Below are 27,980 nucleotides of genomic sequence, written 5' to 3' on the forward strand. Positions count from 1 at the left end.
TCCAGAATTGGCCTTTATAGCCACTCCAGGCGCTGCTTCACAAACCACTGACCACCTCCAGGCGCGTATCCATTGTCTCTCGAGATAAGGAGGCCCAAAAGAATTTTATGTTGTTCCATGTAAGATGGCCAATGAAGAATATTCTGTGCTTTTGAGAAGTGAATTCTTCAAGCTGTAGTTCAGAGAAATAGGTCTGAGATCTCGTAATGGTTCTCCTGGTCTGCTGCCACAATTCCTGTCTCTTGTCCTCGATTCCCCAACCAGAGGAAATAATTTTGCAGTATCTATTCTATCAAATCCTTTCAGCATTTCAAATACCTCAATCACATCACTCCTAAATCTTCTGGAATACAAATGTAGCCTTATGTGGCCTGCCCTCATAATTTAAGCGTCTAAGACCTGGTATCAGGATGCCCAAACTAAACCAGCAGATTACCATGAATATTAAGTTATTGTCAATCCTGAGGACACAGAGAACACAGATTTAAGGTAAATGGCAAAGGAACCAGAGGAGGGATGAGGAAAAATAATTTTATGCAGATCTGAAAGGGTGGTGGAAGCAGATTCAATAATAACTTTCAAAAGGGAATTGGATATGTTCTTGAAGGGGAAGAACTTCTAGGGCTATGGGGAAAGAGCAGGAGGACTGGGACTAATTGGATAGCTTTTTGAAAGAGCCATCACTGGCATGATGGGTTGAATGGCCCCCTTTGTGCTGTATCATTCTGTGATTCTATCACTGCCCAGGTGCAAGTGCCACAGTGATGGACAATCCACCCTCCAGTATATGCACCACATTGAAATAGATATTCATTGTGAATACTGTCGTGACACTTTGATGAACACAACCCCCCCTTAGCCCTCGATCCATACACCATAAAAATTTAAAGGGAAATAGAAAGGAAATGCATTTGTGAAATTGTGACCCGCAGGAGCAAGTGGAATCGGTCGGACTTTGAATGAAGCAGCAAGTTGTTTATCGAATCGACATTTTGATTACCTCACCATATGCTTCATTAAATTTGATGTATTTTGGTCTCTTTACAGAAATTGAACAATTCCAGAACAGCAACGCTAAAAAGGAGGAAGAGAAGCAATACCTTGATGTTATCAGCAACAAAAACATTAAACTATCTGAAAGAGTGCTGATTCCAGTCAAACAGTATCCAAAGGTACAAGAATTGTGATTGGACTGTTTACGTGTCAAATAATCAGTCTGTGATGTAATCAAAAAATAATCACTTAATTGCTTTCTTCGAATTGCATAGAATGTACAGCACAGAAGCAGGCCGTTCGGCCCAACTAGTCTGTGCTGGTGTTTATGCACCCCAGAAGCCTCCTCTCTCCCTACTTCATTGAACCTTATCTTTCCATACCTTGCGCTCAGTGGTTGATGCAAATAGCATAGATTTCTTTAAGGGGGACAAGGTAAGTGCATGAGGTGAAAGGAATAGAAGGATATGCTGATAGGCTTAGTTGAAGAAGTGTGGGAGGAGGTTCATGTGGACTTGGGCCGAAAGGCCTGTTTCTGGGCCATCACTACTATTTAATTTCTTTCTCCCTCATAGAAACATAGGAGCAGGAGTAGGCCATTCAGCCCATCTAGCCTGCTCCGCCATTCAATCTGATCATGGCTGATCATCCACTTCAATGCCTTTTTCCCACACTATCCCCATATCCCTTTATGTCATTGGTATTTAGAAATCTGTCAATCTCTGCTTTAAAAATACTCAATGACTCAGCTTCCCCAGCCCTCTGAGGTAGAAAATTCCACAGATTCAAAGAAATTTCTCCTCATCTCAGTCCTTAGTGGCTTCCCACTAATTTTGAAATTGTGTCCCCTGATTGTAACTCCACAACTAGGGGAACATCTTAAATAAAAGCAAAATACTGCGGATGCTGAAAATCTGAAATACTCAGCAGGTCTGGCAGCAGCTGAGGAGCATCTGGGGAAACATCTTACCTATATCTACCCAGTCTGTCCCTTTAAGTATTTTGTAGGTTTCAGTGAGATCACCTCTCATTCTTGGAAACTCAAGAGAATACAGGCCCAGTTTCCCCAATCTCTCTTCATCGGACAGTCCTGCCATCCTGGGAACAAGTCTGGTGAACCTTTGATGCACTCCCTCTATGGCAGTAGTATCTTTCCTAAGGCAAGGGGACCAAAACTGCACATAGTACTCCAGGTACTCACTACTCCTGTACTCAAATCCTCTTGCAATAAAGGTTAACATACCATAACCCTTCCTAATTGCTTGCTGCACCTACATGTTAGCTTTCAGTGACTTATTGACAAGGACACCCAGGTCCCTTTGAACATCTACACTTTCTAATCTCTTACCATTTAAGAAACACTCTGCACATCTGTTCCTTCTACCAAAGTGGATAACCTCACATTTTTCCACATTATATTCCACCTGCCACGTTCTTGCCCACTCACTAAGTCTATCCAAATCCCCTTGAAGCCACTTTGCATCTTCCTCACAACACACATTCCTACCTAGTTTTGTGTCATCCGCGAACTTGTAAATATTACATTTGGTCCCCACATCCAAATTATTGATATATATTGTGAACAGCTGGGGCCCAAGTACTGATCCTTGCAGTACCCCACTAGTCATAGCATGCCAATGCGAGAATGACCTGTTTATTCCTATTCTCTGTTTTCTGCCTGTTAACCAATCCTTAATCCATGCCAGCATGAATTATCTCATGTGCTCTAATTTTGCTAACAGACCTTTTTTTTATCAGTTCCTGGGATGTGGGCGTTGCTGGCTAGGCCAGCTTTTGTTGCCCATTCCTTATTGCCATTGAGAAGGTGGTGATGAGCTGCTTTCTTGAACCGCTGCAGTCCATAAGGGGTAGATACACCGACAGTGCTGTTAGGAAGGGATTTCTAGAAGTTTCACCCAGCGACAGTGAAGGAATGGCGATATAGTTCCAAGTCAGGATGGTGTGTGACTTGGAGGGGAACTTGCAGATAATGCTGATCCCATGCATCTTCTGCATTTGTCCTTCTAGGTGGTAGAGGTCGTAGGTTTGGAAGGTGCTGTCTGAGGAGTCTTGGTGCGTTGCTGCAGTGCATCTTGTAGATGGTACACACTGCTGCCACTGTGCGTCGGTGGTGGAGGGAGAGAATGTTTGTGGGATGGGGTGCCAATCAAGCAGGCTGCTTTGTCCTGGCTGGTGTCGAGCTTCTTGAGTGTTGTTGGAGCTGTACCCATTCAGGCAAGTGGAGAGTATTCCACCACACTCCTGACTTGTGCCTTTTAGATGGTGGACAGGTTTTGGGGAGTCAGGAGGTGAGTTACTCGCCTCAGGATTCCCAGCCTCTGACCTGCTCTTGTAGCCATGGTATTTATATGGCTACTCCAGTTCAGTTTCTGGTCATGGTAACCCCCAGGATGTTGATGGGGGATTTAGCGATTGTAATGCAACTGAATGTCAAGGGGAAATGGCTAGATTTTCTCTTGTTTGAGATAGTCATTGCCTGGCACTTGTGTTGTGCGAAAGTTACTTGCCAATTATCAGCCCAAGCCAGGATATTGTCCAGGTCTTGCTGCATTTCTGCACGGACTGCTTCAGTATCTGAGGAGTCACGAATGGTGCTGAACATTGTGCAATCATCAGCGAACATCCCCACTTCTGACCTTATGATTGAAGGAAGGTCATTGATGAAGCTGCTGAAGATGGTTGGGCCTAGGACATTACCCTGAGGAACTCCTGCAGTGATGTCCTGGAGCTCAGATGATTGACCTCCAACAACCACAACCATCTTCCTTTGTGCTAGGTATGACTCCGGCGGAGAGTTTTCCCCCTGATTCCCATTGATACCAGTTTTGCTAGGTCTCCTTGATGCCATGCTCGGTCAAATGCTGCCTTGATGTCAAGGGCAGTCGCTTTCACCTCACCTCTAAATTTCAGCTCTTTGGTCCATGTTTGAACCAAGGCTGTAATGAGGTCAAGTGCTGAGTGGCCCTGGTGGAAACCAGACTGAGCATCACTGTGCAGGTTATTGCTAAGCAAGTGCCACTTGATAGCACTGTCGATGACATCTTCCATCACTTTACTGATGATCGAGAATAGACTGATGGGATGGTAATTAGCCGGGTTGGATTTGACCTGACTTTTGTGTACAGGAAAAACCTGGGCAATTTTCCACATTGCAGGGTAGATGTCAGTGTTGTAGCTGTACTGGAACAGCTTGTTTAGGGGCACAGCAAGTTCTGGAGCACAGGTCTTCAGAAATATTGCCGGAATGTTGTTAGGGCCCATAGCCTTTGCAGTATCAAGTGCCTTCAGTAGTTTCTTGATATCACGTGGAGTGAATTGAATTGGCTGAAGACTGGCATCTGTGATGCTGGGGACTTCAGGAGGAGGCTGAGATAGATCATCTACTCGGCACTTCTGGCTGAAGATTGTTGCAAATGCTTCAGCTTTATCTTTCGCACTGATGTGCTGGGCTCCCCCATCATTGAGGATGGAGATATTTGTGGCACCTCCTCCTCCAGTTAGTTGTTTAATTGTCCACCACCATTCACAGCTGGATGTGGCAGGTCTGCAGAGCTTAGATCTGATCCATTGGTTGTGGGATGGCTTAGCTCTGTCGTGTGCTGGTTATGCTGTTTGGCACACAAGTAGTTCTAGGTTGTAACTTCACCAGGTTGACACTTCATTTTTAGGTATGTCTTGTGCTGCTCCTGGCATGCCCTCCTGCACTCTTCATTGAATCAGGATTAGTCTCCTTGCGTAAAGGTAATGGTAGAGTGGGGGAATATGCTGGGCCATGAGGTTACAGATTGTGGCTGAGTACAATTCTGCTGCTGCTGATGGCCCACAGCATCTCATGGATGCCAAGTTTTGCATTGCTGGGTTTGTTCGAAATCTATCCCATTTAGCATGGTGGTAGTGCCACACAACACAATGGAGGGTATTCTCAATGTGAAGATGGGACTTTGTCTCCACAAGGACTGTACGGTGGTCACTCCTGCCAATACTGTCATGGACATATGCATCTGCGGCAGGCAGATTGGTGAGGATGAGGCCAAGTATATTTTTTCCTCTTGTTGGCTCCCTCACCAGCTGCCACAGATCCAGTCTAGCAGCTATGTCCTTTAGGATTCGGGCAGCTTGGTCAGTAGTGGTGCTACCGAGCCACTCTTGGTGATGGGCATTGAAGCCCCACACCCAGAGTACATTCTGCACCTTTGCCACCCTCAGTGTTTCCTCCTTAGGGGAACTTTATCAAAAGTCTTCTGGAAACCCAAGTATACTATGTCCACCGACTCCCCTTTATCAATTCTGTTAGTCACATCCTCAAAAAGCTACCAACAGGTTCATCAACCATGATTTCCCATTCATAAATCCATGTTGACTATGCCCAATCAGATCATTATTATCCACGTGTCCATAATCTATAGAATTTTGGAAGATGATCACCAATGCATCCATTATCTCCATTGCAACACTCTGGGATATAAAATATCAGGTCCCAAGGGACTTATCAACCATCAGCCCCATTAATTTCCCCAATACTAATTCTTACTAATACAAATTTCCTTCAATTCCTCATTCTCCTTAGTCCCTTGGATCTCTAATTCTGGGAGATTTCTTGTATCTTTCTCAGTGAACATAGACACAAAGTAATCATTTAGCTTCTCTGCCATTTCTCTATTCCCTATTATAAATTCTCCTGACTCTGCCTGTAATGGACCCACATTTGTCTTAACCAAATGTTTTTTTTTACGTACCTTTAAAAGCTTTTACAGTCCATTTTAATGTTTTTTGCTAGTTTACATTCATATTCTATTCTCCCTTTATCAGTTTCTTGGTCCTCCTTTGCTGTATTCTAAAATCCTCCCAACCAACCGTCAGGTTTACTATTATTTCTGGCAACTTTATAGGCCTTTTCTTTCCATCTTATACAATCCCTAACTTCCTTTGTTATCCACAGTTGACTGCCTTTTCTTTTTGGGTTTTTGTGCCTTGAAGGAATGTATAGTTGCTGTAAATGATGTAATATTTATTTAAAGACTATCCATTGCCTATGTACTGTCATACCTTTTAATGTATTTTCCCAATCCACCTCAGTCAATATGCCCCTCATACCTTCATAATTTCCTTTGTTCAAATTTAACGCCCTGGCTTCAGATTGAATTACCTCACTTTCAAACAAAATGTAAAATTATATCATATTATGGTCACTCATCCCTGAAGGTTCTTTTACAACAAGATTATTACTTAGCCCTTTCTCATTCCATAATACTAGATCTAAAATAGCCTGTTCTCTGGTCGGTTCCTCAAGATAGTGCTCTGGAAAACCATCCCGAGCACACTCCAGGGACTTGTCCTCCACAGCCTTAGTGCTCATGTGCTTATCTAGATTCTCCATAAATGTATTTATGCTGCTTGACTCAACCACTCCTTGTGGTAGCGAGTTCCACATTCTCACGTCTCAGAATCAAGAAGTTTCTCCCAAATTCTCTATTGGATTTATAAGTGACTATCGTACATTTGAGACCCCTAGTTCTGGTCTTCTCCACAAGTGAAAACATCTCCTCCACATCTACCCTATCAAACCTTTTCACAACCTTAAAGATTTTCATTATTAAAGAATAAAGAATTGGTAGCACTGCCAGGCTGGTCTTTAGTTGAAGCTGCTCTTGACTTAGAAAGCGAATTGAAAGACCAGCCAGGTCCCTAAGGTGAGGCACCAGCAAAGCTGATGAGACTGAATCTTTTCCTGATGCAGTGAAGCAGTGGTTTGGGAAGGAAAACATGGTAACATAAACCACTATGGACTGAGGAAAAAAAACTCTCAAGCATGTCATGAAGCAAACAAAGAGGTCTTATTTTCGTATCTTTCTCTCTTGTCCTGAAGAACAGTGGGAAATAGTGGAAAGATTTGCAGGATGATTGGAAGTCTATGACATGAATACTCCTTCCATGGCTGTTTTTTATTATTCGTTCACAGGATGTGAGTGTCGCTGGCTAGGCCAGCATTTATTGCCCATCCCTAATTACCCTTGAGAAGGTGGTGGTGAGCTGCCTTCTTGAACCGCTGCAGTTCTTGGGGTGTAGGTACACCCACTGTGCTGTTAGGAATGGAGTTCCAGGATTTTGACCCAGCAACAGTGAAGGAACAGTGATATAGTTCCAAGTCAGGATGGTGTGTGGTTTGGAGGGGAACTTGCAGGTGGTGCTGTTCCCATGCATCTGCTGCAATTGTCCTTCTCGGTGGTAGAGGTCGCGGGTTTGGAGGTGCTGTCGAAGGATCCTTGGTGAGTTGCTGCAGTGCTTCACGTAGATGGTACACACTGCTGCCACTGTGCGTAGGTGGTGGAGGGAGTGAACGTTGGTGAACGTCGGTGGGGAAGGTGGCTCATAGCTCCGGCAGCGAGTGTTATAGCCCCCCGGCAGGAGCCTTCGCCGTTACCTGGGGTAAAGGGATATGACCTCAGATCAGATGTGGCAACCTTCTGAATTTAAGCATATTACTAAGCGGAGTAAAAGAAACTAACAAAGATTCCCCTAGTAACTGCGAGTGAAGAGGCTGTAGCCATCTTTATACCATATAGTTTCATGGACTCCCACACAGCAAGGTGAAGATGGGTCACCCACACCCGCCAGACCCGAGTATCCTGCTGGACATCAACCCAGAATTCCGAGCTGAAGCTCCAGCCTGCACTTGCTGGGACCATCTGGAGCTGGATTGAACCTGGAGATAGGAATTCTTCCACTGAGCCAAAAGCTCACTAGACTGAAAAAGTTATTTTCTTGTATCTCCTGGAAACTAACTTAAAAGCTCCTTTGGTAGAGATCAGAGGATACTTACACAGAATTACATAGAACATACATCACAGGAACAGGCCATTCAGCCCATCTGGTCTATGCCAGTGTTTATGCTCCACACATGTCTCTTCCCATCCCTCTTTATCTCACCCTATCAGTATATCCTTCTACTCCTTTCTCCCTCATGTGCTCATCTAGCTTCCCCTTAAATGTATTCATGTTATTCTCCTCTACTTGTGTTAATGAGGTCCATATTCTAATCACTCTCTCAGTAAAGAAGTTTCTCCATGATTGATGCGAATTAAAAATATAATTGTAGTATGTAATGTATGAATTCTTTGCTTCTATCTGCAGTTATTGAATGCTCATTATTATGAGTCCCTGACATAACTTTTAATGAGTGTTGGTAGCTCTTCTTCCCTCTGGCGACTTGTACTGTCTGCAATTTTGTCTTTTGCATATTACTCTGTCCTGCGTCTTGCTTCAACCATCCTTCACTTTTATTTCTTTCTTGTTCCTTATTTTTTAAAAAGTAATTTCTGTGCACTGCTGTTTTAGTTGGCCACCCATTGTGATCAGTCAGTCCCAGGTGACATTTCCTCTTTGCATTAGTTCTAACAAATCCATAAATATTGCTGAAGAAAAGAGACGTGCTGGCGAATTGTATCATACAGCACGTCCCTTCGGCTGTTCACAATAGGCAGAGTTCTGACTGTACTCAACCAGCCCATACTTGCAAAATTCAGAAAACATTGTCTAAAGTTAAATGTGATTCCGTGATTTAACAGCACTTACTGAACAATCCCGTGTGTGCTAAGAAGTACACTAACAACCAATTTAAGATTATCAGTCGGGCTTGCAATGTGGCTCACTTCTAGAAGCCACATATATTCATACTCAGGGACCTGTCCTCTGCAGGCAAATGGAACATGTGCAGGTGTTGCACCTTTTGTTTTGAATTAAACAAAGTGTGTGGAACAATAGTTCCCTGGTGCATTCTCCAGGACAACACCTCGACCAATCAGAGTTGACTTGCCAGCCAATCAGCACCCTTTTTCCCATGCAGTATAAATTGTTGCTGTCGTTGAAATTTGGCATTCTTGCATCTGTCCTGATAAGTGCATGATTAACAGCTTCAGCAGTCTGTCTCTTTTTTCAGCAATACTCAAGTTCCGTACTACCAAGCGACAAAATCCATACATGTATCACTCACCATCCTTGTGCTCGCTGACCTACAATGGTTTTGTGTCCAACAGCGCCTCCATTTTAAAACTGTCATCTTTGTTCTCAAATCCCTCCATGGCCTTGACATTGCCCCCCAACCCATCTCTCTAATCTCATCCAAACCTACAACCCTCTTCAATCTCCACGATCCTCCAATTTTGGATCTTGAGCATCCCCTATTGTCATCACTCCAGCATTGGTGGCCGGGCCTTCAACTGCTTAGGTCCTAAGCCCTGGAATTCCCTTCCTAAACCTCTTTACCTCTCTCTCCTCCTTTAAGATGCTGCTTAAAACCTAGCTTTTTAAGCAAGTCTGTCATAATATTGCCTTACATGGCTCAATGGCAAATATTGTTTGATAACAAAGCAGTTTGGGATGTTTTGCTACATTAAAAGGCGCTATATAAATGCAAATTGTTTGTAATTGCATTCATGGATTCATTAAATGGCTGCACTGAGAAAGATGTTGAGGCCAGTCATAATTGCTTTGAAGTTTTGCATCAGTTGAAGTCTCTGCCAAGGTTTTGACAATTGCAGATCTTGTTACTGAGCATTCTGAGAAAAAGAATAAAAAGCACCTCGGTTGTCTTTCTTTGACACACAACTCCCAGGAGTGCTTAGCCTGCACGCTATCATCTGAAAGAGCATGCTGTGAGCATCTGGAATGCTGACGCTGGTTCTCATTAGAGGATGGCACGACCTGATCCTGCTCCTCCAGTCACTGAGCACTGAGAAACTAGTTCCGTTAACACAAACATTTCAGCATAGATTGGGTTACTGATGATATGATGGGCAATTGTGATTTTTTTTCATAAGATTTAGACAAAGCAGGTTGTACACTACCTCACAATGGCCAAAATAAGGCGACATGGCTTGATCTATCTTATCCAGCTTGTACCTTGGAGCTGCATACAGCTTCAGCAAACAGTGCAAACATCTTTTGATGCTGGTGACCCAGACATGGACTCTCCCATTGTTAGCACCATTGTTAGCGCCATTGTTAGTGCTATTTCAGCTGCAAGTTCTGAATCATCCTTTCCATCCTGACTTTTTTGTCAGCTAACCTTTATGGACATCTCCCTCCCCTAACCCAAATCTTCAAGAGTGTGTGGTAAAGGACCCCATAATGATTGATGGACTGACAAAATAATTTGTTATTTCGTCCATGATTTTTACTTTTCTGAATTAAAAAAAAAAAAAATCATATTTAAAATAAATGTTATCCATTCATTAAAAAGTCAGCATGTTGTCTTGACATGACATCTACAGTGGCACTTCGAAGCGATAAAGAATGCTTAATATGCTCACGTTTTAATTGCAATGCTTTTAAGTGCCAATGTGCAACTAAAATGTTTTCTGATTACTCTTTGAATAGTTAGTATTTGCTGTTGCTTATCACCTTTTGCTGAGTTGTGTTGGTAAATTTGCACTGTAAATCTAATCAGGACAAACAGCTGAGAAAGCGTCTAGGTCAGACAGCAATCGAACATAAATGCTACTATTTTGTTTAATTTGGTTTTGTCTTAGTGTTCATAAAAAGAGGTAAAACATGATTCTATTGGTATGTACAACTGTGTAGATCTTGTAAGATTGTGTCCTGCTGATGCACTGAAGAATTAGAGTATTACTTCTCTGAAAAGCATTTCTTCTATCCAAAGTTCTCTAAGTAGATTCCCTCAGGACAATATCTGACTGGTTTTATGAATTGACTCCAGTGTTTTTGGATTGACCTCAATATCTCATTGTTATGGTTTGATTCCATATATAACTGTATTCATAAATAAACATGTTTAATTCTGTTTAAAAAAAATGTCTGGTGTGACACACTGGCTTGGAAGAGACTCTTTGTGTTATCGACTACCAATGAAAGGATTCATTGTTTGCTTGGGTTTGCTATCCCAGATAACCTCATGTATAAAGTCATGTCCTGAGTCACAAGGAGCAAGGAATTTCTTTTGATTGCTAAGTGTATTTGTCTCCATCCTGTGACACCCCTACTCCTAGCCAGAATGGAGATGATTGAATAATTCCCTCTCATCGATCAAGCCTACTGTAAGTGACGGATTGATTTTACGCATATAATTTGTATTATGTAGCTATCCTCCATTCACTGTATTCTGCTGGAGAAATCATCCTCTTTTTATTGGGATACATTGCTGTAGTTTCTGTCACAGGCTATTTTTGCTGTAGTTTGTGAAGAATCTTTTAAAAATATACTCTGCTTGTTGTGTAAGTAGGCTATTTTCTGTAAAATAGGCTGTTCGCTGCGAGTCCTACCATTAAGTCCTGCTATACCTCCAACTTATTAGCTGACGCAGTGGTATCAATAGACACATTGAATTTATTCATATTGAATTCGAGAGCAGAAATGGGTTAACCTCAAATTGTAAAACCAACGTCCAGTTTTATCCTTGCAAGGTCAGTCGGGACCTCCTGTCTCTAGATTCCAGTAATTTGATGTTGTTCTATTGTCTTCAAGGGCTCCACTCCAAATTACTCTTACTCCATTTTTCCTACTTGGATATTTGCTTATTTTCATCCTATTGCTAAGAAAGGTGACCTCCTCTTACCCTGCTGTCCCCACCCTCCAACCATTGTTCTTTCTTTTGGGCCTCCTTATCTCGAGAGACAATGGATACGCGCCTGGAGGTGGTCAGTGGTTTGTGAAGCATTGTTACCTCACAAATTATCCAACATCTTGAAAGTTCAAGCCTATATGTTGATCACAAGTCTAGAGCTCTTGGTCACAGTCATTCATCTGGTAATAACTTCTGCCTTTGTGGAATTCTACTCAAGAACCTGGATGATTCATTCTTTGGAAAATAGTGGTTCAGTGGTGTCAAGCTTGGATTTGTAGGTTGTTGGAAACCAAAGTGATTCATTGGTTAGGCACCTGTAAGCAGCACTGGTTAGGAGATCATCAGCCTCCAACCCATGATTTTTCATCCAGTTAAAATAACAGATGGAAAATCAATGTCTATGAGTTAGCAATTCCCTGACTAGCACTCACTGCGAGCATTGCTACTCATCGGGAGCTCCCAAAAAGAGAATCAGCTCATAAGGGATCAGCATCCCCATAGTTTTGTGGGTCCTGAGAAAAAAAAATGAGTTTGAGTAAGAGATGGTGTAATGAGTCTTGATGTTGATACGGTATTTCTGTGCCTAGTCATGAGCAGCAAATCAAAACAGGGCCATTACTTAATTTTCTTACTTGTTCCAAAGATTTTAAACCTGTTTTCTGTATTATTTGGAATGCTGAGCACAATCAGCTTTCTTAGGCTCTGGTTAATATTTCCTTCAATGTGAAAATGTCTTTTGATCCCTACAATATTAAGTATCTATCAACAGTTCCCTGGTTCAACAGAACAGCAAGTGATATTATTAATCCTGTATATCTCTGCTTTAGAACAACAACTACATTTCACAAAGTACGTGAGGCGATTTGGGATGTCCTGAGGTTGCGAAAGGCGCTTTCTAAATAAAGTATGTTTGTTCTTAATGTTCAAGTATGAATAATGGAATAATGTTTTCTCCCAAAGGTGTTGCTCCAAAGGAGCCATTTGGAGGTAAAAATCTAAATGGTGCAATAAACAATCTATAATACTAATGTTAACTGTTTGTATATAGATAAAATAAAAGATTTTTTTTATTCGTTCATGGGATGTGGGGATCGCTGGCTCGGCCAGCATTTATTGCCCATCCCTAATTTCCCGTAAGAAGGTGATGGTGAGTGACCTTCTTGAACCTCTGCAGTCCATGTGGGGTAGGTACACCCACAGTGCTGTTAGGAAGGGAGTTCCAGGATTTTGACCCAGCAACAGTGAAAGAACGGCGATATAGTTCCAAGTCAGGATGGTGTGTGGCTTGGAGGGGAACTTGCAGGTGATGGTGTTCCCATGTGTCTGCTTTCCTTGTCCTTCTAGTTGGTAGAGGTCGTGGGTTTGGAAGGTGCTGTCTAAGGAGCCTAGGTGCATTGCTGCAGTACATCTTGTAGATGGTACACACTGCTGCCACTGTGCATCAGTTGTGAAGGAAGTGAATATTTAAGGTGGTGGATGGAGTACCTATCAAGCAGACTGCTTTGTCCTGGATGGTGTTGAGCTTCTTGAGTGTTATTGGAGCTGCACCATCACACTCCTGACTTGTGCCTTGTAGATGGTGGACAGGCATTGAGGAGTCAGGAGGTGAGTTGCTCGCCACAGAATTCCCAGCCACTGACCTGCTGTTGTAGCCACAGTATTTTTTGGCAGGTCCAGTTTAGTTTCTGGTCAATGGTACCCCCCGGGCTGTTAGTGCGGGGGGGGGGGGGGGGGGTTCAGCGATGGTGATGCTGTTGAACATTAAGGGGAGATGGTTAGATTCTCTCTTGTTTGAGATGGTCATTGTCTGGCACTTGTGTGGCGTGAATGTTACCTGCCAGTTATTGTCCAGGTCTTGCTGCATTTCTACACGGACTGCTTCAGTATCTGAGGAGTCGTGAATGGTGCTGAACATTGTGCAGTCGTCAGCGAACATCCCCACTTCTGACCTTATGATGGAGGGAAGATAGATAGAAAACTCCATTTTATAAATAGTTATTACTAAATTTAAAAATGTATATACTTTTCATCTGCTTGAATAAAGAATAAATGTTAACAAAGGCTTATTATTTACTGTTGTGTTATATTTAAATAGATAATGGGGGAAAAGTAGGCTGTGTAGTATCTGATTTTTAGGTGCTAAAAGAACTCCTGGAGCTTGAACCTGGGCTCCAAGATGCGCAAACTCATTTCCAATGGGAATTTTGCGAGATGCTATCTTGGTAAAGGAGTTTATATGTACATGAACCCAACGACCACCAGTAGCGTGCAGAGCAGGCAGATCATGATGTCAATCGGTCTTAACGATGGTGAGATACCAGTGCTGCCACTTTTTGAATGTGACACCCTAGCCAATGTCCTCTCTGAACTTCACACAACTGAACATACATCAAATGACATGAAGGACCCCCTACCAGTGCTATTTAAAGGGATCATGAACTACTTGCAAGTCAGTTGCCGGATTATATCTTGTAGCTGCTGATGCAATTGTACGTGTGTTGAAGCTTTCCAATATTTGTCCAAAGTTTCAATAGTCCACAGGGAGTGGTCTGGCTACTGCTGAAGTACTTTTCTGTTCATTTAAACTTGTGCTGCAAACAGGTTGCTGCCAGGCATGGGTGGTCTAGTTGGCCTTCCTCTGGGAATTGAGCATGACTGGGAGAATGAAGAGAGGTCACACAGAGCAGGGCATACTGCTAGAAGAGGGAGGATGAGGAGGAGGGAGAAAAGGCTCTCACCAGGAGGCCATATCCTCCCAGGGTGTTCAGAGAGCAATTCTGTTAGCTCAACTTCAACAAAGGCCAATGCTTGAGATGTCTTCACTTCACAAAAAAGTTTCTAACTGAAATCTGCCAGCTGCTGCAGCCTCAACTGCAACCTCATAGCAGGGCAAGGATTGCATTGCCTGTGACTGTCAAGATGATTGTGGCTCTTAGCTTTTATGCATCTGGCTCCTTTTAGGCTGCTGCTGGAGATATAAGCAACATCTCACCCTCTGGCACTATCCTTCACCACTCCCTTCCCCACCAAACACCACCCCCCCCCCCCCAACCCCTGACTCCTATACGCTTGTGCTCGGTGTCTCACCATGTGAAGATCCCACCTCTATCATAACCTCTAAAATATGCGCAGTGCCAGTGTCTGAGCGTAAGATCGAGTGGTGGTGTCTCTTCATCTTTACTATCCTCTTCCTCTGCATCCTCTGACTAGGAAGGTTCCAGTTCCTGGGTATATGAAATGATAAAGGGGCAAGGATTGGGTTGTGCTGAGGGGAGAGGAGAAAGTAAAGCATATCTTCGTATACCCATCTGCTGCTTGTGAGTCAGAAGAGATTGTAAGATGAGGGAAAAATGCAATGAGTGAAGGAGATTAGATATGCAGATACCCGCATCATCAATCCCTTCACCCCAGCAGTGGCCATGGCCTCAGTGATGCTCCTTCCCATGATGGCCAACACTGTCTCCTCTATGCTGTCTGCTGTTATGCACCATCTTCTCCTGCAAGAAAGAGGGAAGTGTGTCAGTGAGTGTCCTGAAATACATTTGGACGATGTGGTTGTCATGGTTGAATAGCTGCCAATGTGTGCAAGCTGTGGGTGTGAAGCTTTCAACAGTGCTAAGTGTGTGAGATAAATCATATGAATTGAAGGGTTGAGTACTGATTATTGGTTGGTGGATGATGGGGTTGTAGTGAATTGAGCATTGGCTGAGGCTAGTGGTGCAGTTGTTCGGATATGTTGCCATTTGAAGATGAAGTCACTCACCTTGACCACTCCTGTCAGATCATTAAACTTCTTTCAGTACTTCATCCATGCTCTTGGAGCAACACCCATGACATTGCCCTCAGCATTACTTATTCCCATTTCCCCTGAACATATGCCGCTGCAGATACAAGATATCTCTCCTTCTTGCCACCTCTTCCACCAAGAATTCCAATGTATCATCTGAAGACCTTGGTCCTTGCTCTTTCACATGTTCAGCCATTGCTCAAAGTGTCAAAGCCAAGATTGCCTTTTGAAAAAAATCCACCTCCCCTTTAAGAGGTGCAGGCCTCCTTTAAGTAGCATTAGCCACTCGTGATTTCAGTTCTTTGCTGATGCATATAGAAACACAACCCTCTGAGAAATCTGTGCTCATCTAATTCTGGCTGCTAGAGCATCCCCAATTTTAATCGCTCTACCATTGGTGGCCATGCCTTCACATGCTTTGGCCCTAAGCTCTGGAATTCCCTCCCTACACCTCTCCGCCTTGCAAAACCTACTTCTTTGACCAAGCTTTTCATCATCTGCCCTAATATCGCCTTATATTGGTGTCACATTTGGTTTTATAATGCTCCTGTGAAGTGCCTTGGGACATTTTATTATGTTAAAGGTGCTATATAAATGTAAGTTGTTGTTATTGACAATGAACAGCATGTGGAATGTTGACTGCCCACAGCAGTCATTTAAAAGAGCAGGCAGCACCAGTTCAACGTGCTGCCTGCAAAGCAATGGACGGACACTGGTTACTCGTGCAACCCAATCATCAAGCCAATTTTTGGAGGGTAGCCAATTTCTCCTCCGTGCTGTTTTCTCTTCCTGATTGGCAATTCCAAAAAATGCTCATTTAAAAACAGAATATTTAGTTACATATTTTCTAGGTACTAGATAAGCAACTGACCTTGCAATTTATTGATACTACATTTGAGTTTTGTTCGAAATGGCAATGCATTTTATTTCCAACAATAATTTGCAATTTAAATTAAATATGTAAAACATAGGACACCTAATGTTAGGTTAAATGGACTTGATGTCTTATTTCTCCTTCAGCTTTGTTTTCCACATGTACTTGTATAATCTCATTACCAAAGCAACACCATGTTCCATCCATCATTATCCCTATCTTTAACATATACAACTTGATGCCATTTCCTTCCTGACATTCATTCAGATCTAAGGTGTTGATAGAATTAGCGCCAACTGCTTTAACTGGGAGTATGCTCCACATATCCATAACACATTCCTTTTAATGTTGAGTCTTACCCTCATCCATGCCATTTTTATCTCCAGCCTTGACTGTTCTAATGCTCTCCCAAGCGGCCTCCCATCTTCCACCCTACATAAACAAGAGCTCATCCAAAACTCTGCTGTCCATGTCCTTACTCACACAAAGTCCCGTTCACCCATCGCCCTGAACTCGCCGACCTACATTCGATCCCAGTCTGACAACGCCTCAATTTTAGCATCCTCTTCCTTATTTTCTAATCCCTCCATGGCTTTGACCCTCCCTATATCTGTTACTTCCTCCAACTCTGCAAGCGTTCAAGATCTCTGCACTCCTCCATTTCTGGCCTCTTACGCATCCGATTTTCATTGCTCCACCATTGGCAGCTGTGTCTTCAGCTGCCTGGGCCCTAAGCTCTGGGATTCCTTTGTTAAACCTCTCCGCCACTCTGCCTCTCTCTCCTTTAAGCTTTTAGTCATCTGTCCTGATGTCGATGTCAAAAATGTTTTTATTCATATCGCTCTTGTGAAGCATCTTGGGATGGTTTGCTATGTTAAAGGCACCATATAATTGCAAGTTGTTGTTATTCATATAAGAGTGAATTAGCATCTGATCTCCTTATCAGTAAATTACAGAGATAAGCAGAGAAGGTTTGGAGTTGTAAAGGGAAGTATTTTAAGTGCAGTATTTGATAAGGTTTCACACAGACCATGAAAACATTTTAATGCTCGGAGATTTCTGGCAAATCACTCTTACTGTTGTGCTTATCCCGATACCTATTTCCTACTTCCATCACTCCACCATTGGCAACCATGCCTTCAGCTGCCTCGGTCCCAACACCTGGAATTTCCTTCCCAAACCTCTCCACCTGTCCACCTCTCTCTCCTTCTATACGACGGTCCCTAAAAACACTAAATCAGAACTTTGCATCTGTCTTTACCAAGGAAGAAGATGCTGCCAAAGTCATAGTGAAAGAGGAGGTATTTGAGACACTGGATGGGCTATAATTTGCTAAAGATAAGGTATTAGAAAACTACTTAAAGTTGATAAGTCACCAGGACCAGATGGGAAGGACCCGAGCATACTGATGGAAGTAAGGATGGAAATTACAGAGGTACTGGCCATAATCTTCCAATCCTCCTTATACGCGGGCTTGGTAACAGAGGACTGGAGTATTGCAAATGTTACACCCTTGTTCAAAAAGGATGTAAGGATAATCCCAACAACTACAGGCCAGTCAGTTTAATCCTGGTGGTAGGAAAGATTTTATAAATAATATTCCAGTCACTTGGACAAGTGTGGATTAATTAAGGAAAGACAGCATGGATTTGTTAAAGGCAATTGGTGTTTAACTAACCTGGTTGAATTTTTTGATGAGGTAACAGAGAGGGTTGATGAGGGTAATGCAGTTGATTTGGCGGACTTCCAAAAGGCGATTGATAAAAGTCCCACGTAATAGTCTTGCCAGCAAAGTTGAAGCTCATAGAATATGGGCGGCGCAGTGGTTAGCACCGCAGCCTCACAGCTCCAGGGACCCGGGTTCAATTCTGGGTTCTGTCTGTGTGGAGTTTGCAAGTTCTCCCTGTGTCTGCGTGGGTTTCCTCCGGGTGCTCCGGTTTCCTCCCACCGCCAAAAGACTTGCAGGTGATAGGTAAACTGGCTGTTACAAATTGCCCCTAGTGTAGGTAGGTGGTAGGGCATATGGGATTACTATAGGGTTAGTATAAATGGGTGGTTGTTGGTCGGCACAGACTCGGTGGGCCAAAGGGCCTGTTTCAGTGCTGTATCTATAAATAAAAATAAAATAAATAAAAAGAGGGTAAGTGGCAGTATGGATACAAAGTTGGATGAGTGACAGGAAACAGAGTAGTGGTGAACGGGTCTTTTTCAGACTGGAGGAAGGTGCTTTTCTTGATACATATTAATAATATAGACTTGGCTGAGCAGGGCACAATTACAAAATATACAGATGACACAAAATTTGGAAGTGTTGTGAACTGTGAGGAGGAAAGTGATAGATGTCAAGAGGACGATGACAGGCTGGTGGAATGGGTGGACATGTAGCAGATTAAATTTAATGCAGAGAAGTGTGAAGTGATACATTTTGGTAGGAAGAGCAAGGAGAGGCAATATAAAATAAAGCACACGATTATAAAGGGGGTGAAGTAATCGAAACACCTAGGGGTTATATGTACACGAATATTTGAAGGTGGCAGGGCAGGTTGAGAAAATAGTTAAAAAGGCATACAAGATCCTGGGCTTTATAAATAAGAGGTGTGGCGTACAAAAGCAAGGAAGTTATGATGAAAAGCCTGGTTTGGCCTCAGCTGGAGTATTGTATCCAAATCTGGGCACCACTCTTTTGGAAGGATGTGAAGGCTTTAGAGGGGGTGCAGAAAAGATTTATGAGAATGGGTGCAGGGATGAGGGACTTCAATTATGCGGATAGATTGTCGTCCTCAGAGGAGATTTGATAGAGTTCAAAATGTTCAAAATCATGAGTGGTCCAGACAGAGTGGATAGAGAGAAATTGTTCCCATTGGCAGAAGGGTCAAGAACCAGAGGATGCCGATTTCAGGTTTGGCAAAAGAAGCAATGGTGACATGAGGAAGCTGTGGTTAGGATCTGGAATGAATGTGTGGTGGAGGCTAATACAATCAATTAGATAAGCAGCTGAAGAGAAATAATTTGTGGGGCTACAGGGAAATGGCGATGGAGTGGGACTAGCTGGGTTGCTTTTGTAGGGAGCCAGCAAGGATATGACGGGCCTAATGGCCTCCTTCTGTACTGTAACCATTCTATGACTCTATAAAACCTATCTCTTTGAACAAGCTTTTGGGAGCAATGAATTTGGCCTAACCATCAGCCTCAAGAAAACGAACATCATGGGGCAGGATGTCAGAAATGCTCCATCCATCAATATTGGCGACCACGCTCTGGAAGTGGTTCAAGAGTTCACCTACCTAGGCTCAACTATCACCAGTAACCTGTCTCTAGATGCAGAAATCAACAAGCGCATGGGTAAAGCTTCCACTGCTATGTCCAGACTGGCCAAGAGAGTGTGGGAAAATGGCGCACTGACACGGAACACAAAAGTCCGAGTGTATCAGGCCTGTGTCCTCAGTACCTTGCTCTACGGCAGCGAGGCCTGGACAACGTATGCCAGCCAAGAGCGACGTCTCAATTCATTCCATCTTCGCTGCCTTCGGAGAATACTTGGCATCAGGTGGCAGGACTATATCTCCAACACAGAAGTCCTTGAAGCGGCCAACACCCCCAGCTTATACACACTACTGAGTCAGCGGCGCTTGAGATGGCTTGGCCATGTGAGCCGCATGGAAGATGGCAGGATCCCCAAAGACACATTGTACAGCGAGCTCGCCACTGGTATCAGACCCACCGGCCGTCCATGTCTCCGTTATAAAGACGTCTGCAAACGCGACATGAAATCGTGTGACATTGATCACAAGTCGTGGGAGTCAGTTGCCAGCATTCGCCAGAGCTGGCGGGCAGCCATAAAGACAGGGCTAAATTGTGGCGAGTCGAAGAGACTTAGTAGTTGGCAGGAAAAAAGACAGAGGCGCAAGGGGAGAGCCAACTGTGCAACAGCCCCAACAAACAAATTTCTCTGCAGCACCTGTGGAAGAGCCTGTCACTCCAGAATTGGCCTTTATAGCCACTCCAGGCACTGCTTCACAAACCACTGACCACCTCCAGGCGCGTATCCATTGTCTCTCGAGATAAGGAGCCCCAAAAGAATTTCTTTATGTGGCTCAGTGTCAGATTGTGTTTGATAATGCTCCTGTGAAGACCCTTGGGACATTTTGCTACATTAAAGATGCTATATAAATGCAAATTGTTGTTGATGTTGCTCAGAGCACCTTTCACTCACTTTTCCCACACCTCCTGAAACTGATTTGGGGCTTTTTTAAAATTCTGCTTTCACTGATGAACCTCTTTAACTCAACTAGTCCTTCAGCATTTGAGCTCCCAGCCATGGGCCTTTTGCTCCAGAAGCCACTTGCTCTTCGTGATACCAAGTTTAACTCCATAGATTTGTTTTCATTTTCTCACTTTTGGTTTTAAATCAGAGACAATCTGGTGGCAAGTTTGCTTTACAGTAATTTTGGACTCCAGTTCTGCACACATTTCTTGGCAGTCTTCTCAGAACCATTTGCAGTACATCACTGTCCTTTCAAAGGCCAGGAGCCCAGGAGCTGTACAATATGACAATGGTGATTTATGGAAAGCTAGAAAAACTTCTTTTACTTATGACCAAATGCTGTTGGAATGTATCCAAGTACATGACTGTTCCTGTTGGCAACATCTTCATGTTGACTGGATAGTTTTCTTGAATGATCAGTAAGCACCCAAAATCATATTCTTTATCTACCTTTACTAGTAGAGACTGATTATGTAAACCTGTTTCACGCTTCCTGTTGCAATGCGCATGACCGTAGATTTATCAACATTTAAAAAGGCCTTGTACAGTGGTTGGTGCTGCTCTCTACATTTTTCTTGGATTTGCCACACATATCGATCATGTCTGTGGTGCCTCACATTGGGTGAAATCCACATTGCGCCTCTGGAAGGATGCGGTTGAGGAGAATCCTTGCAATGATCTTCTCTGTGGCAGACAAAAGGGAGAATCCCCTGTAATTATTGCAATCGGATTTGTCTCCTTTCTTCACAATCTCAGCATCCCTGAGACCCCCTGGCACGTGCCAGGATATGTTCCGGGATATGAGTTTGTGCAATTGCGCCAGGAGTGTATCACTGCCGTGTTTCAGGATTTCAGCAGGAATTCCGTCTGTTGCAGAGGCCTTTTATTTTTCAGCTGATATATGGCTTTTCCAACTTCATTCTGGGTCGAGGTTGTGCCAAGGCTGAGCCAGGTATTGTACTGAGGAATGGAGTCAAGGATGCTTGTGTCATAGACAGAGGGCTGAATTTAGTCCCCCCCACCCCCCGCCGGCATCGGGTCAGCGGTGAGGTGAGAGGGTGGGGGGGCGCGCCTGAAGATTGCTCCAGAGGAGGCCAACCCCTGCCCCCGACGCCTTGAGACCCGGCCTGATCTTCACGGAGGCGAAGACGCCTCGTGGCAGCACCCACCCACCCCCCCAGCCAACCTCCCGCTGCCACTTGACGACGGGACAGCAATTACAGATTTAAATACATTTAAATGCCAGGCATAATTACAAAGCCCATCGTTGCCTCCAGTCCCATCGCAATCTTCGTGCCGCTGGCCAGTGCTCCCGTGCCTTCCGATCCCCGTCCAGGGAATCGAGCCACGCTGGTTTGGGGGGGAAGCAGCGATAAAGATCCCTCATTGGTGGAGGGGATGATGGGAAGGGGTAAAGTTGATAGTCTTTGCACTTTAAGGGGGGAAAGGTAAGTTGGAAAAGGTAAGTGTTTTGGGGTGGAGAGGGAAAGTATCTAATATTGTGGGTACTGGGGGGACGGTGGGAGGGAGAGGTCCAAAAATACCGCTTTTAATTGATTGTAAAAATATTTAGTGATTTCTTTAAAAATCCAGAAGGGCTCCAAGCCCTTTAAAAATGGCATCAGCACTTGTGCACAGGCAGCTGACGACGTTGCCAGTGACGGACGGGCCACCCCTCCATGTGGTTCGGGGTGGGGGAGACTCGGACAGCCCTGTCCATTCAAATGAGCCACCACACTGAAGATTGCGGCGGCTCATTGACAAGCTGCCAGCGTGGGCCAGGCGCCACTTCCATCACCCGGATTCCAGCCAGAGTCTCGATTGAGGAGCTCTTCGAAATTCTCCCTGCATCCCTGTCCTTGATGAGCTCCTCTCAGTTCGTAACTTTCAGTCGGGTAGGCCCTTGAGTGTTTGGGCCGTAGCCAGTCTTGACAGGGCTGAAGAATCCATGCATGTCGTGGTTGTCCGCAAGCCGTTGAATCTTCCATGCACTTCCCACACACCATTTATTCTTTATATCACTTTTTATTTGCACCTCCATCTCTGATTCCTATAGGCCAGCTGCTTTTCTCTTGAAACGTGGTTGTGCTTCCAGTCTATGAACGCTTTGCACTTAGGCTTGCTTAGAATTAGAATTAGAACATTACAGCGCAGTACAGGCCCTTCGGCCCTCGATGTTGCGCCGACCTGTGAAACCATCTGACCTACACTATTCCATTTTCATCCATATGTCTATCCAATGACCACTTAAATGCCCCTAAAATTGGCGAGTCTACTACTGTTGCAGGCAGGGCGTTCCACGCCCCTACTACTCTCTGTGTAAAGAAACTACCTCTAACATCTGTCCTATATCTATCACCCCTCAACTTAAAGCTATGTCCCCTCGTGTTTGCCATCACCATCCGAGGAAAAGGACCCTCACTATCCACCCTATCTAACCCTCTGATTATCTTATATGTCTCTATTAAGTCACCTCTCCTCCTCCTTCTCTCCAACGAAAACAACCTCAAGTCCCTCAGCCTTTCCTCGTAAGACCTTCCCTCCATACCAGGCAACATCCTAGTAAATCTCCTCTGCACCCTTTCCAAAGCTTCCACATCCTTCCGATAATGCGGTGACCAGAACTGCACGCAATACTCCAGGTGTGGTCTCACCAGAGTTTTGTACAGCTGCAGCATGACCTCGCGGCTCCGAAACTCGATCCCCCTACTAATAAAAGCTAACACACCATATGCCTTCTTAACAGCCCTATTAACCTGGGTAGCAACTTTCAGGGGTTTATGTACCTGGACACCAAGATCTCTCTGCTCATCTACACTACCAAGAATCTTCCCATTAGCCCAGTACTCTGCATTCCTGTTACTCCTTCCAAAGTGAATCACCTCACACTTTTCCGCATTAAACTCCATTTTCCATCTCTCAGCCCAGCTCTGCAGCCTATCTATGTCCCTCTGTACCCTACAACATCCTTCGGCACTATCCACAACTCCACCAACCTTCGTGTCATCCGCAAATTTACTAACCCACCCTTCTACACCCTCTTCCAGGTCATTTATAAACATGACAAACAGCAGTGGCCCCAAAACAGATCCTTGCGGTACACCACTAGTAACTAAACTCCAGGATGAACATTTGCCATCAACCACCACTTCTTTCAGCTAGCCAATTTCTGATCCAAAGCTCTAAATCACCTTCAACCCCAGACTTCCGTATTTTCCGCAATAGCCTACCGTGGGGAACCTTATCAAACACCTTACTGAAATCCATATACACCACATCCACTGCTTTACTCTCATCCACCTGTTTGGTCACCTTCTTGAAAAACTCAATAAGGTTTGTGAGGCACGACCTACCCTTCACAAAACCGTGCTGACTATCGCTAATGAACTTATTCTTTTCAAGATGATTATAAATCCTATCTCTTATAACCTTTTCCAACATTTTACCCACAACCGAAGTAAGGCTCACAGGTCTATAATTACCAGGGCTGTCTCTACTCCCCTTCTTGAACAAGGGGACAACATTTGCTATCCTCCAGTCTTCCGGCACTATTCCTGTCGACAATGACGACATAAAGATCAACAACAACGGCTCTGCAATCTCCTCCCTGGCTTCCCAGAGAATCCTAGGATAAATCCCATCTGGCCCAGGGGACTTATCTATTTTCACACTTTCCAAAATTGCTAACACCTCCTCCTTGTGAACCTCAATCCCATCTAGCCTAGTAGTCTGAATCTCAGTAATTCTCCTCGACAACATTTTCTTTCTCTACTGTAAATACTAACGAAAAATATTCATTTAACGCTTTCCCTATCTCCTCTGATTCCACACACAACTTCCCACTACTATCCTTGATTGGCCCTAATCTAACTCTAGTCATTCTTTTATTCCTGATATACCTATAGAAAGCCTTAGGGTTTTCCTTGATCCTATCCGCCAATGACTTCTCGTGTCCTCTCCTTGCTCTTCTTACCTCTCCCTTTAGATCCTTCCTGGCTAGCTTGTAACTCTCAAGCGCCCTAACTGAGCCTTCACATCTCATCCTAACATAAGCCTTCTTCTTCCTCTTGACAAGCGCTTCAACATCTTTAGTAAACCACGGCTCCCTCGCTCGACAACTTCCTCCCTGCCTGACAGGTACATACTTATCAAGGACACGCAGTAGCTGCTCCTTGAATAAGCTCCACATTTCGATTGTGCCCATCCCCTGCAGTTTCCTTCCCCATCCTACATGTCCTAAATCTTGCCTAATCGCATCATAATTTCCTTTCCCCCAGCTATAATTCTTGCCCTGCGGTATATACCTGTCCCTGCCCATCGCTAAGGTAAACCTAACCGAATTGTGATCACTATCACCAAAGTGCTCACCTACATCTAAATCTAACACCTGGCCGGGTTCATTACCCAGTACCAAATCCAATATGGCATCGCCCCTGGTTGGCCTGTCTACATACTGTGTCAGAAAACCCTCCTGCACACACTGGACAAAAACTGACCCATCTAAAGTACTCGAACTATAGTATTTCCAGTCAATATTTGGAAAGCTAAAGTCCCCCATAACAACTACCCTGTTACTCTCGCTCCTGTCGAGAATCATCTTCGCTATCCTTTCCTCTACATCTCTGGAACTATTCAGAGGTCTATAGAAAACTCCCAACAGGGTGACCTCTCCTCTCCTGTTTCTAACCTCGGCCCATACTACCTCAGTAGACGAGTCCTCAAACGTCCTTTCTGCCGCTGTAATACTTTCCTTGATTAGCAATGCCACACCCCCCCCTCTTTTACCATCTTCTCTGTTCTTACTGAAACATCTAAATCCCGGAACCTGCAACATCCATTCCTGCCCTTGCTCTACCCATGTCTCCGAAATGGCCACAACATCGAGATCCCAGGTACCAACCCATGCTGCAAGCTCACCCACCTTATTCCAGATGCTCCTGGCGTTGAAGTAGACACACTTTAAACCAAGTTCTTGCTTGCCAGTGCCCTCTTGCGTCCTTGTAACCTTATCCCTGACCTCACTACTCTCAACATCCTTAGCTCTTGAATCTCTTGGTCATCCAAGAAAAATATAGGGAGCAGCACCAACCACCAGATGCCACATGGCCTTTTTTGACCTCATAAAGCCTTCGACCAGCAATCATGAGGATTTATGGAGAGTTCTCCTCAAGTTTGCCTGCTGTCAGAAATGTGTCACCATCCGTCACCTAATACATGATGATTGCAAGGCATAATCCTTACCAACGGGCCCACCAGAGACCCTATCTAAATTTAGATTAGTGTCAAACAAGGCTGTGTCATCGCACCAACCCTCTTCTTCTTCCTCGCTGCAGTTTTGCACCTCACCTCCAGCAAGCTCCCCACAGGAGTGGAGATAACCTACAGGATGGACAGGAAATTATTCAACCTCCATCGCCTCCACTCCAAAACAAAGGTCACTCCAACTTCAGTCACTGAGCTTCAGGACACAGATGATGCTTGTGTGTGTCCTCACTCGGAGACTGAGCTCCAAGTCATCATTGACTCTTTCACTGAAGCATAGGGGAGGATGGGCCTTATTTTAAACAACTGGAAAACTAAGGTCCTCTTCCAACCCACTCCCATAGCATAACATCCTCTGTCAATCAAGATCCACGGCACGAACCTGGAAAATGTGGACCATTTTTCATATCTCGGGAGTCTCCTCTCAACGAAAGCAGACATAGATGATGAAATCCACCACCAGCTTCAATGTGCCAGCTCTGCCTTTGGCTGACTGAAGAAGGGAGTATTCGAGGACCAGGACCTCAAACCCGGGACTAAGGTCCTGGTGTACCGGGCAACAGTGATGCCTACACACTGGTATGCTTCGGAGACTTGGACAATCTATAGCAGGCACCTCAAGGCTCTGGAGAAATACCACCAATGCTGACTCTGCAAAATCCTTCACATTCATTGGCAGGATAGGCAGTCTGATGTCAGCATCCTCTCCCAAGTCAACATTCCCATCGTCGTGGTGCGAATCACCCAAAACCAGCTTCACTGGGCAGGCCATGTCACTTACATGACTGACACCAGGCTCCCGAAACAACTGCTCTATTTTGAGCTTCGCAGCGGCAAAAGACTCCAGGAAGACAAAGGAAACATTTTAGGGATGTTCTCAAAGCATCCCCGAAGAAATCCAACATACCCACCGACTCATAGGAGTCCCTGTCCCTTCGCCGCTGAAAGTGGAGAAGTGCATTTGGGAAGGTTCTGAGCAACTCATGAGATTTCAATGGGAGCTCAAGGAAGCCAAGTCCAGGCAGAGGAAGGAGAGCACAGCCCCGCAAGTAACTCGCCGATCCAACTCTTCAAACACCACCTGCCCCACATATGGTACAGTCTGCGGTTTGCACATCAGACTTGTTAGACATGTTAGAACCCACTAAACCAGTGGAAGCATCATCCTTGGTTCCGAGGGACTGCCTAAGACGAAGAAACCTATTTTATGCTTCCTATTGCAATGTGCACGACCATACGTTTATCAACAGTGAAACTCATTTGCCTTTATTTAGGCAGTCCCTCTAGCCAATCTATTTCCATTGACTTTTATAAGTCTCTTTTGTGCTCGTCATTAGAACATAAGAAATAGGAGCAGGAGTAGGCCATTCAGCCCTTCGAGCCCACTCTGCCATTCAATGAGATCAAGGCTGATCTTCTACTTCAACACTGTTTTCTTGCACTATCCCCGTCTCTCTTGATGTTTTGAATATGTAGAAATCTATCGATCTCAATCTTGAACATACTCAACCACTGAGCCTCCACAGCCCTCTGGGGCAGAGAATTCCAAAGATTTACCGCCCTCTGAGTGAAGAAATTCCTCCTCATCTCAGTCCTAAATGGCCTGTCCCTTATTCTGAGACTGTGTCCCCTAGTTTTAGACCCCCCAAGCCAGGCGAAACATCCTTCCTGCATCTACCCTGTCGAGGCCTGTAAGAATTTTGAATGTTTGAATGAGATCACCTCTAATTCTTCTAAACTCCAGAGAATAAAGGCCCAGTCTATTTAATCTTTCCTCATATGGAATCCCTGCATCCCAGGAATTAGCTTGGTGAGCCTTCTGCCTCCCTCTATGGCAAGTGTATCTTTCCTTAGGTAAGGGAGACGAAAACTGTACACAATACCCCAGGTGTGGTCTCACCAAGCCTCAATGTAATTGCATTAAGACATCTTTGCTCAAATCCTCTTGTAATAAAGGCCAACGTACCATTTGCCTTAATTTCTTGCTGCACCTGCATGTTAGCTTTCAATGACTCATGAACAAGGACATTGAAGTCCCTTGAAGTTCAACACTTTCCAGCCTCTCACCATTTAAGAAATACTCTGTATTTCTGTTCTTCCTACCAAAGTGGATAACCTCACATTTCTCCACACTGTATTCCATCTGCTGAATATTTGCCCGCCCACTTAGCCTCTCCAAATCCCCTTGAAGCTTATTTGC

At 44.3% G+C, this 27,980-nt stretch overlaps 1 protein-coding gene across 6 annotated transcripts in view; it reads left to right on the top strand.

Moving 5' to 3' along the window:
• The window catches only part of khdrbs2 (KH domain containing, RNA binding, signal transduction associated 2), a 902,011-nt gene that overhangs the window by 210,555 nt on the left and 663,476 nt on the right, over positions 1 to 27,980 (top strand). For all 6 annotated transcript variants that reach the window (XR_010970474.1, XM_068020150.1, XM_068020148.1 and 3 more), the window contains one exon: positions 1,048 to 1,172. Coding sequence is in view for 5 of the 6 variants with exons in the window: in XM_068020150.1 (XP_067876251.1) it covers positions 1,048 to 1,172 (125 nt within the window). In the remaining variant the exon portion in view is untranslated. The remainder of the gene's footprint in view (positions 1 to 1,047; positions 1,173 to 27,980) is intronic.

This window comes from Heterodontus francisci, chromosome 3, assembly GCF_036365525.1.
Source record: "Heterodontus francisci isolate sHetFra1 chromosome 3, sHetFra1.hap1, whole genome shotgun sequence".
NCBI lineage: Eukaryota > Metazoa > Chordata > Chondrichthyes > Heterodontiformes > Heterodontidae > Heterodontus > Heterodontus francisci.